Source organism: Lepisosteus oculatus, chromosome 14, assembly GCF_040954835.1.
Source record: "Lepisosteus oculatus isolate fLepOcu1 chromosome 14, fLepOcu1.hap2, whole genome shotgun sequence".
In the NCBI taxonomy this organism is placed as follows: domain Eukaryota; kingdom Metazoa; phylum Chordata; class Actinopteri; order Semionotiformes; family Lepisosteidae; genus Lepisosteus; species Lepisosteus oculatus.
Window position 1 is genome coordinate 56,956,164 of NC_090709.1, and position 14,311 is coordinate 56,970,474.

A 14,311-nucleotide genomic window follows, 5' to 3' on the forward strand; every position below is an offset into this window, starting at 1 on the left:
GTGGTAGTTTTAAGCTTTTCTGCTAATATAATATGGAATCGCGTATCTAAAGAAATTAATAACAATAAAATTATATTTGTGTACTGCAACACAGTAATACATGCTGTACAATGTCTGTTGATTCTGTATGTGTAGGGCTGACCTTCCTGGTAGCCTGGTGGTCTATGTGCTGGATTAGTAACTCACAGGTTGTGTGTTCAAATCCAGTTGGTGCTGTAACTTTCTTTTTAACAAACATTTCTTTGAAAAAATAGAATAACAATATTATGGACAATTAATTGACTTTTTATATTTCTAAATATCACAACATGATCGAATTTAAGCCATTTTTAATAACAATGAATAGTCACCTTCTTTCCTTCTGACAACTGTCCCTGCTTCTGCTTCCTGCTTCTATTGTGTGTGTTTGTGGGGGGATCCCTTTACATCTCCCTTCAGATTTAAAAGGTTATTAATCATATCTTCTGTGTCGCATCTTCCCAGTGTAGCTGATCTTTTGCTGCCTGGGTAAAGATATCACAAAGCTTTAGAGAACTTAACATTTCTATTATCAACAAATTGTAAATATGACGTTTACATTGGCATTATTAATTTTTCACTTGAGTGTATGGAGGATTGTCAGCTGTCACTGAGAGTAGACCCCCCCTCTTAGGCTGTGCAAACGATCTTTAATTTTTTATAAAGAAATGGAGGCTGTAAAGTATGCGTTACAATATAAACATTTATATTGATTTAAATCACGTTTTGATTTAAATCGCAAAAGCATGTTTTATCATATGTATTTTTTTATTCACAATCAGACAAATGCAACATAAATTGTTATCTTTGTCTTCTAAGTATCTTAATAAACTTTCAGCATAGCTTTCTCCCTATTTAGATGTATTTTTCTTGGGATTTTTGGACCAAACGTGGAAAGATTAGATTGTAATCATTTTTATTTTTAAATACATTTTAGAAAAGTGTAATCTATACTAAAAAGCTGTATTTATTTAATACCACTAAATACTTATATTAATACTAATTAAAAGACCGCGGGCACTTTCCCCTTTGACAGCTGGAACTCCTATTCTTATAGTAGCTCAGCAGCTCTTTGCAATATAGGGTGTTCAAACCATTTTTTTTACACAGTGACACAGCGTCGCGTTGTGAATCTGTTTTTCCGTGTTTAGAAAAAAGTGGAATACAGTGAGACTTCCTGCTATATAGATACATATGTTTAGATATTTAGACCCGGTGCAGCACCGAGAGAGGGAGGAGGCACGGTTCTCAGTTCTGCTGCCTGGAGCGGTTAATGGCACCGATTATTCTGAAAATTTTCTTCTGGAAATAACTCATTTCTAAATATCTTTTTTCACTGTTAACATCTTGCAGCAACTCTGCAACAAAATATACACTTAGCACAACCTGACAGTTCATCCTGCTACCAACATTGAATAAAAAAATCTCTATATTTATGTCTTTATTTAGTGGTTTCATTAGTGACAAAGGCTAAACTTTCTTGGAAAAATGTATTTTATGTGTTGCGGAAAAACTGACTTGCTTTAACAAAATATATTTACAAATCCTTTCACCTGACAATCTACCTGAAGGCCCAACTATCTGAGAAGCCCTCCATGAAAGCATGTTTGCTATTAATTCATTTAGGGCTCACTGACAGAATTGCTGTTTTTTATGCATGCCAAAAAATGTCTGTGCCGTCGTCTCCACTTTAAAGGTACACCCGTGCTGGAAGAATTTGACCTCGGAACGTTTGCCCAGCGTACTAATATAGGCACATCCCGGAATTTTGACTTCACTGTGTAATGAAGAAATTTTAAAGTCTACTTCTTAGCGTAGATAAAAAAGTTTGGATTCCCATGGACAGTATCTTATACACATATCTTTTTCTGTTGTCTTTGTTGATCTCTTGAGGATCCTTGTGATATTTTGAGCTTTCGTTGAATGATAATGTCGCAGTTTAATAATTTTCGTTGTTAGAAATTATGAAACGCTCTTTTAAAAGCAAGGGAATTTTTATTTGTTGTTATAGTAAAAAAAAATGCCAGACGAACTAGGGATTGAACAGTTTTTGTCCCATGTCCCATCCTTGTTAGTTAGATCAACGAAATGCTGTGGTGGGTGTTACTTTTTGTCGATGAAAAAATAAAGTCTTTTCATTTAAAATGATGGTTGCAAATAGTGTGGACCAGCGTAATACTTTGAGTTTTACTGGTGGAGCTCATACAGCTGTGTCTGGATATCTTGGTCAAATATTCGGCTAGTGTGTATTGTCTGTTTATGGTTCTGTAGCATTCCACACGGCTGGGCAGCTTGTTACCCCCTCCTGCTGAAGACTCGACCCCTTCTACTTTGAAAATACCTGTGAAACCGGTTTAATTCGTCACAGCCAGCACTCCCGCAGAGAGTGATGAAAACCACATGTAAGACTTTGGTGCTTAAAATGTTTAGGGAGAAATGGAGTATTGGTGTGTATTTTTTCTTTAAAATACCAATAACAGCAACATACAGTTTACATAATATGTTTATGTTCCTAAATTAATATTGTTTATGACCTTTATGACCTTTGTTATGCTCCTCTGCGTTTTATGCTTAGCTACTAAAATTTCCCTTTAGTGGTAAAATTCCATATAAATATTCAATACTAAGTGGATTAAAATGTGCACAGTAAAGAGATTAATTGATTAAATATTTTCACTAACGACCAATACACCACATTATCTTCCATGTCGCATTAACATTGGAATGTTTTTTTTACAAGTGTAAATACGTTTTAGCAAAGTCATGTACCATAAAGTATGGTAATTAAAAACCATTAATACTTTCGCTGTAGTTTAAATAAAGTCGATGTTTTCTCTTTTGGCTAGACTTGACTATTTAGCCATGAGATAAACAATAGATTGTCATTAGACAACCTTATGTTTATTAATCTTCCTTGTTATGCACAGTGAGAATGATAATGTAACGATAATTAATTTAATCACAGAGTGCTCATAAATTGTGCCAGGAAGAAAACAGATAGGTGTTCTGAAAGGTCACATATAAACAGGTTTTCGATGGACAGAATAATAGTGTAACGATTTTGGGTTCGGATAGGACGGACCCAAAAACTCAGACTTGCGGAGTTAAAAGCTGGCTTTATTTTCTTCTCCGTCACCACCTGCCAGCGAGCTCTCCCGCGCCCCGACCAGAGAGAGACACACGACGAGCCCTGCTAATAAAGCACCTTGAATTGAATTGAATTGAGAGAGGGGGGAGGGTGAGCGAGTGATTGAGCGAGAGAGAGAGAAACACCCAGGGGTGCAGAACCAGGGAACTATTAACATATTAAAACTATTTCCAAAATTTAATATGTGCTTTTCTATATTTATTGTCAATTTATTGTCCATAATATTGCTATTCTATTTTTTCAAAGAAATGTTTGTTATAAGAAGAGTCAAGTCACTAGCTGGATTTGAACACACAACCTCAGGTTTACAAGTTGGGAACATAGACCACAGTACCACCAGCAAGGTCGCGTGAGGAGTTGTGAAACAGCCCTACACATACAGAATCAACAGACATTGTACAGCGTGTACTACTCTGTTGCAGTACATGAATATAATTATATCGTTATTAATTTCTTTAGATACGCGATTCCATATTATATTCCCTATTAATCAAATTCTAAAAGTATGCTTGTTGACTCCGGTATCGAGCGTATTCGCAGAAAAGCTTATAACTACCACTTTTTATACACGTTATTTCACATGTTAGTTAAAGACTTCGATGCTTAAAATGTTTAGGGAGAAATGGAATACTGGTGTGTATTTTTTCTTTAAAGTACCGAAACCAGCCATATACTATATGTTTATGTTCCAAAATTAATATCGTTTATGGCCTTCACACGTGTTACAGTATGCTCCTATTCTTTTTATGCTCAGCTACTAAGATTTCCCTTTAGTGGTAAAATTCCATATAAATATTCAATACTAAAATGGGCACAGTAAAGACATTAAATATACATATACATACTGTATATAGTACAGTTTGCATACAGTAATATATATGTTCCAAAATCAATATCTTTTATGAGCATGTGAAAGGCATGGTGAATCGGAGATTCTCAAAAATTACTGTACTTTGCATGATTGGAAACAAATGCGTGATTGCGAAATGCTGGGGTGTTACTTTTACAAAGACAATCAATGAAAAAAGAATGTGGACCAGGGCAATACTTTGAGTTTACAGCTTGTCCAAGGTCATTCATTATTAATACTATTAGTAATAATTTTGGTAAAGACTTTGATGGCGACAGCTCAAACATGAGAGGTTGAGCTTTATTAGCTCCACCTTGCGGAAATTCTGAATACTATTATTTTATTTGCGGTACCACGTGGTATCATGAAGCACTATGCGAGAATTTATGGTATTAATACGGTAACTTGAGGTAAACTGCGTCAAGCGCACCGCACAATAATGTGGTATCGCCCGCTTGTTTTGAATGGCTGCATCTGTACAGCGGAAAGTTGCTCGTTAGTCTCTAAGATTCATCGTTTTCAGGAAACTCACCCCTGATCGGCTCTTTTAGGTGTGAGACCTCACAGTCAGTGATATTTATTGTGCAATTTATCAAGCAATTGAACACAAGTGGATTCGAAATGAACACACGTGTACCTTGTTAACGTATTTAATGTGATATCTCAAGATAATTGAAGTAAATGACCTAGGCTGCTATCAATGTTATACCACCATGCTCACTACTTTATAGAACCTTGAGAGTTTGTGGACAACCTTAACTTGCTTCAGGAACTGCTTACAAATGGGGGGAGTTTCCAGCTGCAGCCAATTCTGTGATTTCCCTGTGAGAATCCAAAAAATCCATCTGCAGCTACAGTACATCGTTGTACATTTCAATGACCTTTGGTCTCTTTGTGAGCATAGTGACGTCAAGCATTAATCAGAAATGAAAGTCTTTGAGACTTGACCATTACTGTCCTTGAGTGATCTCAAAACAATTTGGTTTAGTTTAGTAGAGATATGCCTAAAAACGTTTACAGATGTAATTGTTTCCAAAGGTACTTTCACTAAATATTGAATCCACAGATCTGAATGCTTACGCAAACAATTTTTTTTTCTCTTTCATTTTTGCTTTAGACACCATTAGTTTGAGCATTCTGGTTTTTAATAACATTTAAATTTATGCTTAAAAAATGTGTAAATTTATTTGTAAATTCACCATGAATGGAAAAATCTAATTTAAAAAATAGCAATTAAATTAATCATTTTTATTTTAAATGATTTCAATAATGTATTATTCAAAACAATGAATTTATTTTTAGAGGATAAGTGATTGATTTGTCAAACATACTAGACAGCAACATCTAAACCTCGTTGCTGTAATGTTTTGTTTATGGTAATAACACAGCTTATTGTCCCAACATCCTTCCCTAATCACTTTCAAGCTAAACAAGTTTGTTTCTCTCTACTGTAATTTACGTACTTGTTACAATATGTACTATACAATATGTATATACAATTTCTGTGTCAAGTCATCCTGAATGTTAAGTCTCAACATTCATGTTTTAATGTATTTCTATTGAAAAAACTCAGTTTTGTATATTATTTCCTTATATACTTTACATGGACTTTTTTAGAATGTAACCAGGATGGAAAATTTCTTAGCGTGTTCGATTTTTAATTATCGCCCAGAAACCCATTCTGTTTGCTAAATTATTTACTTTTTTTCTTCTGTCTTAATAAACTAGGTAAACCCACAGAAGTCCTTTAGAAGGAGAACACAGCAGGTGAGACGGGACCTAACACAGCTTCAGAAACTGTTAGAGAAAAATAAAGAAAACGCCGCCCAGGTGAAATCGTTGAAAGATAAGATTCGTTCAGCTCTTGACGTCCCTAAGGAGTGCTGGGTACCGGCTGGACAATCCCTCAAAGAGCTGGTAAAGAATCTGCACAAACAGCTCAGTTTCATGGAAGACACATCCACCTCTCCTCCTGGAAACCTTTCTGATGAGGAGGTGTTAAGTAATGCGTCTGAAGGCCTGTCTCTGCAGGGAATCTACTGCACTGGGGTTCTGAAGAACATGCTGGAGAAGAGAGAGCAGCTCATTGAGGTTCCTGAGGGCTTCTCACTGCACAGACCCCAGCACAGCTCCCTTTATGAGCAGGAGGAGTTTTCATCCTATAAATCACAGGCCCTTTTCCAGAAGGTCATGGAAAATCTGGGCTACTCTTTCAGCACTTTAGTAACAGGTGAATTCAAGGCCTTCTCTGCTGCAAACACAGTAGGTCTCTCACACTCTACAGACAAGGAGAAACCCCCATCTGCACACCCATGCATATGGAAAACAAAGTACAACTATGTACCACTGGCGTCCAGCTTTTTTGAGAAGAATAGACTGAAGTTGTCAGGTGCTGCCATGAGAGACCTCCGAGATATAGAAACGGCGCTGTTAAAGAGTGAAGAAGATAGCATGTTCCCTATGTTAATAAACAGAATGGATAGTTTTTTTAAGAGATTTGGCACCCATGCTAACCAGGGTCCTGTTCACTTTGGTGGGGTGTTCTGGTGGAAGGCCTCTGGTGAGGGTTTCAGCAGCAATGATCTCACAGGGATGAACAGCCTGACATCTGACAAGCTCTAAATATCTATGTTGGTCATGGATACTGTGCATTAACCACATCTTGTTCAGCTGGAGTGAGCAAGTCTGCATCAGAGCTGAAAGGACACTTTACTGGGAACTACAGTGAAACCCAGATGAGCGGAGTGAAGCTCTCTGTCTCTAAAAGTGGGGGTCCTGCTGAAACTCACAATCACCTGCAGTGGAAGTGTGCTCTGGTCAGCAGCAACAGGACCTGGCAGGTGATAGACAGAGGAACCAGGCTGATTCCTGTGTGGGACATCATCCTGTCTGCTCACACTCAGGACTTCACAGACCCTTTCAGACTGAGCAGCAGCCTGCTGGAGGCCTACAGAAGGATCACAGGGCAGGACGCAGACCTGATGTCAGGAGAGAGGGAGCTCTCGGCACAGAGAGAGGCTGAGGAGCTGATTCAGACAGTGAAGAACTGGACTGTGTCCAACAGTGAACAGGTTCTGACTGAGCTGCTGCAGTTCAAGAGTAAACTGAGAGAAACAACAGGGTCCCACAGAATCTGGTTTCAGACCTGTCTCTCTAACAAGGTCCTGCAAGATGTTTTACTGGAAGTTGTTAAAAAGCACAAACATGAGGAAGCAATAAACCTGCAAACGATGATGCGCTCTCTCATGGAGCCTCACCTGTACACAGTGAAAAACGTCCCAAACAGAGCCAAAATCATGGAGTGGGCCTACCAGGCTGAGGAGGAAATATTCAAAGTTGTCTCTGTTTCCGAGTTCTCTGAACTGGCGGAAATCCTGAGGAGAACTAAAGAACTAGCAGATTCTACATTAGCACTCAGTGACTCTGTAACTGTGCGTGAGGCCAAGATCAAAGCCACATGCACTATTGCCTTCTCCCTGAACTCCCTGCGACAGACTTTAACACAGAACAATGAGGGAGAAGCAGAACTGCTGGTACTTTCGGTCATCACATCTGTAGGATACAGCTTGAAGAACAACAGTTTCAGTCACCCTCTGGGCTGGAAAGACATTGACTTTTTAGAGAATGAGCTCCAGAAGGCTTATGACAAAGACTGCTTACTGAAAGGGCAACATCCTACAAGAGCTCAGGCCCACTTAGTGCTCACAGCTCTGACTGCATCAAAAAACAAACAGTCAGTCACCTCAAAGGATAAGGAGAGGCGACTACAGTTGATAAAATCACAGCTAAAGGGGAAAATGATCCCTGAAGTCTCCTCAGCAATCACATGTGCAAATGTATATCAGGACTGGAAACAACTTGAACTGCAGTTGACACACTTGACAAACAGCGAGGAACGAGAAGATTTTATGAATTTGCTTCAGAAACTGGGTCTAAAGTGCCTATGCCTTAAACAGCAAAAAAAAGATATTCTTGTCATAGATAGTGCCTCACAAAGTGTGAACAATCCCAGAGAGGAGAGCCAGCTCTGTTTCCACTATCTGTACAAGCTCATGATGCTGGACTACAGTGTCCGTTTTTTTGTTCTTAAAGTTCCGGATACTGACTGTAAGGAAAACAGTGCCACCACAGTGCAGTGTTCTAGTGGTCCTGAAAAAAGCAGTTTTGGCTTCTTCAGTATTGGCGAGGAAGATGTTGAGAAGGAAAAGAAACACAAGACTCACATTCACCCCATGGACGTCCACATGGCTGTGTTCCACTACTCTGATGACTTCCTGAGGCAGTACCTCTACACCAAGCTGTCCACCTGTCAGTTCACCTTACCCCTGCTGGTGCCCAGCCCCTGGACTGGGGCACTGGAGTTCCCTCTGTGGGCCCTGAGGCAGATCAAGAAATCATGGTGCTGCAGGGAGCCATCTGAGAGAGGCAGCTCTGTGAAACACAACTGCAGGGACATGTTCAATGCTCCAGTGCCAACGGTGTCCTTCATCAGGCTGGGATCATCCTCCGTCTCCAAATCCCAGATCCTAAACAGCGTCGTCAGCCCCAAGAGACACAGTGTGTTTTTCCACCGGCACTGCAGGGGCAGCTCCCCACACTGCCTGCTCATGGACGGGGTGGTGGAGATCGCCTGGTACTGTCCAGGAGGCAGGAAGGACGACGTGTTCGACAGCTGTGTGGCTCTCCTGAACCTTCACGGTGATGCCAGCAAACACCCAGAACAGCTGCAGTTTCTCCAGGAGGTCAGCGTTGTCAATGTAGTTCTGATCACAGAGACTCCACTGGGGGAAGACGTGAAGAAGACAGCTGAGGCTCTTTTCAACTCTCCTGTTCCCCTAATCTGTCTGTTTGCTGGCCTGAGTAAAGTCCCACAAGGAAACAATCCAACCAAGGTGAGACTGGCTGCCAAGAACAGGAACGAAGCTGATCTGACTGATGAGATAGTATTACATGTCAAACACTGCATCTCCACTGTGAACAAGAGCTCCAGCCTGCAGACATACTTACAGGCTGCGAGACAGCAGCAGTTCAGGGTGGATGAAGACAGTGAAGCCTGTAGAGAAGGGAAGGAAAAGGCTGAACTTCTGATGAGCCTCCTGAGAGAAGATGAGTTATTAAACCTCAAGGAGAAGCTGCTGCCTCTGCAGGGCAAGCTGTGGCACAAGTGGTGCCTGAAGGACAAAGAACAGTATTGTCTGAACAGCAGAGTGAACACAAGTATTGAACAGCAGGTGAGCAATATCAGGGCTGAGAAAAGAGCCCTCCGCCGTGAGCAGCTAAAGAGAGCTTTCCCTCTCCATGACTTCATGAGATCCTTCCTGGAGTGTTTAGCTTCTGCAGATCCACAAGACATTAAACTGTTCATGCTGCACTGGCTGGGGATGTATCTAGATGAACTGACTGCAGACACACTGAGTGAACTTCAGAAGAAATTCCACTCCACATGGAAAACACTGAGGCAGAAAGAGAAGAGCAAGGACAAGGAGCAGGAGATGAAACTGCAGAAAGACCTGAGCACCATATCTGAAGAGATCACTGCTGCTACTCTCGGACTTCAACACCTCATGAGAGAAACCGCTCAGCTTCATGAGGCTGTTCAATCAGAAGGAGAGGGTCTAGAAGAGTACAGACAGTTTGTCAGTGTCTTTCCCGCTGTCGGAGCCGAGATGCTGATGTCAGGACATCCTCTGGAGCTGATGGACGGAGATGCTGCCCATGTGCCCCTCCTGTGGATTGAGGCTGTCCTAGACAAACTCAAGGAAAAAATTGGAGACAGAAGGGTGTTTGTCCTCTCTGTTCTTGGAGTCCAGAGCTCGGGAAAGTCCACTCTGCTGAACACGATGTTCGGGCTGCAGTTCACAGTGAGTGCAGGAAGGTGCACCAGGGGAGTGTTCATGCAGTTAGTGCGAGTGAGTGAGGATGTCAGAGCTCAGCTGCAGTATGACTTTGTCCTGGTGGTGGACACAGAGGGGCTTCGGTCACCAGAGCTCAGTAATAAAACCACACTGAGTCATGACAATGAATTAGCAACGTTTATTATCGGGATTGGTGACATGACTGTGATCAACATCATGGGAGAAAATCCCTCTGAAATGCAGGATATTCTCCAAATCTGCGTCCAGGCATTTCTGAGAATGAAGTCTGTTCAGATCAAACCAAGTTGTGTTTTTGTGCATCAGAATGTGGCAGAATCTTCAGCAAACAGCAAGAATATGGAGGGAAGGAGGCGCCTCCAGGAGAAACTGGATGAAATGTCCCGCATTGCTGCCAAAGAGGAAGGCTGTGAAGTTACCGGCTTCAGTGACATTATCCAGTTTGATGTGGACTCACAGGTTTTCTACTTCAAAAACCTTCTGGAAGGAGACCCTCCGATGGCTCCTCCCAACCCCTCCTACAGCCAGAACGTCCAGGAGCTGAAGATGAAGCTCCTCAGTGTCGCTCAGTGGCAGCCGGGAGTGAAGTTTCCCTCACTGTCAGAGTTTAAATTACGGATCAAAGATCTCTGGAACACCCTGCTGGGGGAGAACTTTGTCTTCAGCTTCAGAAACACCCTAGAAATGATGGTTTACAGTAAACTGGAGGACAGGTACGGAGAGTGGTCATGGAAGATGAGGAAACGAGCCTTAGAGGTACAGAACAGACTGAGCAACCAAATCATCAATAATATAGTTCAGGCTGTGACATTGTCAGATCTGAGGAGAGAATTTCATGAGATCTACAGAACTCTGACAGCTGAAATAAAGAAGTATTTTAAAGAAGAAAAATACCAGGAGATCTTGATTAAGTGGAAGGTGAATGTTGATAAAAGGTTTGAGAGCCTGAGAAATGAGCTCATTGAAGAAACCAGAAAGCAGAGCAATGAACTGATCAGACTGAAGAAATGCCGATCGGAGCTAGACAGGAAGAAATCAGAATACGAAGCAGAACTGATTAAAATGAGCAAAGACCTGGCGTCCAGACTGAAGGAGCAGAAGCTCAGTGATAAGAAAGTGGAGGAGCAGTTTGACAGACTCTGGAAGAGCTGGGTGACCAGAGTGTCCTCAGAGCTGCCCCCTGAGGAACAGCTGGACATCAGAGCCACAGTGCAAAACATCCTGATGGAGAAATTCAAGAACCAGGGAGATGTCCTCAACAAAATTGTGAACAGAGAGGAGATGTTCCAGTTCAATAGGAAAAAACACATCAAACAAAGCTGGGCAAGATCTGCATGGAATACGGTTACTTTTCAAGACCCACAGTGGGAATATCATGGGAATGAACCCATTCAGGAAATACAGAGACCTGTTAATAAATACATTGACAGGAGAGAAGAAGAGAAAGTGGATTTCAATGACAACTTCATCCATGAAATCCTGGGGCTGATAAAGATTAAAATAACTGATTATGAAAAGTCTACAGAGCAAAATATATTCACAAAGGAGTACGAGTTTGAACTGTCTGTCTATCTGTGCACCACAGCAGTAGAACAATTTAAGAAAATGCACACAGCCTTCAGGAAAGCCAACAATCCTCTGACTTACCTCCAGAGTAAGAGGGATCAGTACCTCGACTGTTTTAAGAGCTTCTGTAAAGGAGCCTCATCTGTCACATTCTTTGTAGATTTTCTGTGCAGATGCCTCAAACCTGCGATCCAGCAGGCAGCATGTGATAAGACCTGTATCCAGATCCCAGATAAAATGAAATCTAACTACCCTGCTTTCAGTGGTAACAGATCCAACCTGGAAAACCATATTCTGAGACACCTCGCTGAGCAGCCGAACTTTGACTCCTATATGGAATATATTAACCATCCAAAGGGTTATTTTGAGAAGTTTATAAGGGAGCGTGTTGAGAGATACTGTAGAGACAACAGTGATCAACTGAGAAGGATGTTTAAAACCAATCTGAGTGACCTAGTACAGCAGGTTTTAACAGTGAACACTACTGTCACTGCAGCAGTGAAAGACAGACATGGTGGCACCACCTTGTGGCTGGATGAGTTCTGTGCAGCACTCAGTGATCACATGGTGCTCCCCAGACAGGACTTCAGAAACATTGAAAAGGAAGACATCACAGACCTGCAGTTCCTCAGAGAAATGATGGCCAGATCACTTGATGAGCTACTGAAAAGTCTTCAGAAAGAAAGCAGCAGCAAACCTGACCTTGACTTAAAGATTTTCAGACGCAGACCTGATGAGATTCTGTGTGAGGCGCTCAGTGGCTGTTGGGAACAGTGTCCCTTCTGTAAAGCCATCAGCACAAACACTATCCCTGGTCATAACTCTGATCACAGTGTCCAGTTTCATCGTCCTTCTGCTCTGGCTGGCTGGCATATCCATGGGACAGATATATTTTATGTTGATATTTGTACCACCTCAGTCAGCAGTGACAAGAGTTTCTATCCTACTTGGGAATCTACTAAAACTGTTCCCTATAAGACCTACAGAGAAGCAGGTGAACCTTACAGCAGGTGGCGCATCACCCCAGATAACAGCGAGCAGTCCTACTGGAAATGGTTCATCTGTACTTTCAGGTCACAGCTGGAGGAGAAATTAAAGTATAAATTTGTAGGTCATGGTGAAATTCCCAGTGAGTGGAAAACAATTGGAAAGAGCTCTGCACTGAAGGAACTGAAGTAACTATAAATTGTTTCGAGGTGATTAAAAACTGTCTTTTGTATAAACTGATACCTGAGTAAAAATGAAGTGAAAATATAAGTCCGATATCAAACAGTTCTACTGGAAATGGTTCATCTGTACTTTTAGGATCAAGATCGAGTGGGAATTTGGATTAAATTCACAGATTTGGGTAAAATCCCTGAAGACTGGGACAGAAGCACAAAGTAGGCAGCTCTGACAGATGAGCAGTAAACCAACATCAGTGTAATAATAATAATAATAATAATAATAATAATAATAATAATAATAATAATAATAAACCTTATTTTATGTAGCACCTTTAAAGGTGGCTTCTCAAAGCGCTTTACAGGATGACAACAACAATAAATAAGAAGAATACACAAGATAAAACACAATGACAATACACAGAGGAGACTTTGGATGGTGGTACTAAGAAGAGCAGAGGGGTGAAGAATGGAACCAGTTCAGTAAAGGCTTTTCTGAAGAAGAGGGTTTTGAGTCTGGATCTGAAGGAGTTTAGAGAAGGTGACTCTCTGATATCCATGGGGAGAGAGTTCCAGAGCTTGGGGGCATAGCAGGAGAAGGCCCTGTCACCCATAGAATGTAGACGGGCTTGGGAGACAGTAAGGAGAGCAGAATTAGCAGAGCGAAGATTGCGAGGTGGGGAGTAGTAGTAGTAGTAGTAGTAGTAGATAATAGTTCAGACAGGTACTGAGGTGCCAAGCTGAGCCATATAGGTGAGCATGAGGATTTTAAAGTCTGCATGGAATTTGACCGGAAGCCAGTGCAAGGACTTCAAGATAGGAGTAATGTGAACACTTGCACTAGATCTGGTCAGGATTCTGGCTGCTGAATTTTGGACATACTGGAGTTTGTTCAGTGTAGATTTAAATACCCCAGCGAGTAGAGCATTACAGTAGTCAATTCGAGAGAATACAAATGTGTTGATCAGCTTTTCAGCCACAGTTAATGATAGCATAGGGCATAGTCTTGCGATATTTCTAAGGTGAAAAAAATATGTTTTGACAGTATGCTGCACATGTGGGTCGAATGTTAAGCCAGAATCGCATATCACCCCAAGGTTTTTCAATTTTGATTGAAGCTCAAGTACAGAACCATCTACAGATAGGGTTACAGGACTGGCTTTACAAAGTTAAAGGGGGGTGCCAATAAGCATGACTTCATGCTTCATTTACACTTCGTGTAAATATTTAGGTATTCAGGGAGACTGATGTTCAACCTGATTCAGTGGGATTATGGATCGATTCTTTCAGGAGCTCAGCTACTGTTCAAGTCAGTCTTACAGGTCCTCATATCATATCACCATGATCCTCTGTAACAAATCTGGTTATTAATGAACAGATGAGAAGCTCTCTGGGTAAGATATGGTAACAAAAAGAGAACTGTCATTCAGTAAAATTATTTCAGTACTAGAATGTCACAGAAAGCTCTCACTCAACAGACATTTAGACACTGAACAGTTAATGAATAACTGCAGATTTCTGCAACTATTGTGTTTTATTTTAACCTGAAATTGGTTTTATCTTTAAACTTTATTCTGACATTTGTTTTGCTGTTTGTGAAAAGTGATTCAGAGTTTGGCTAAGGAACTTCATGCTGTATTTTGAAGCTGTGGGTGTGTGTCTATATCCACAGGAAATCACGGCATCTGCTCTT

At 41.1% G+C, this 14,311-nt stretch overlaps 1 protein-coding gene across 1 annotated transcript; it reads left to right on the plus strand.

Annotated features, from left to right (window-relative positions):
- Positions 1 to 7,190: 7,190 nt before the first annotated feature.
- LOC138242673 (interferon-induced very large GTPase 1-like) lies at positions 7,191 to 12,634 on the plus strand. The gene has a single exon (XM_069198229.1). It carries the CDS (start codon positions 7,247 to 7,249, stop codon positions 12,632 to 12,634), a length of 5,388 nt encoding a protein of 1,795 aa, XP_069054330.1. The 5' UTR covers positions 7,191 to 7,246.
- The last annotated feature ends 1,677 nt before the right edge of the window (positions 12,635 to 14,311 follow it).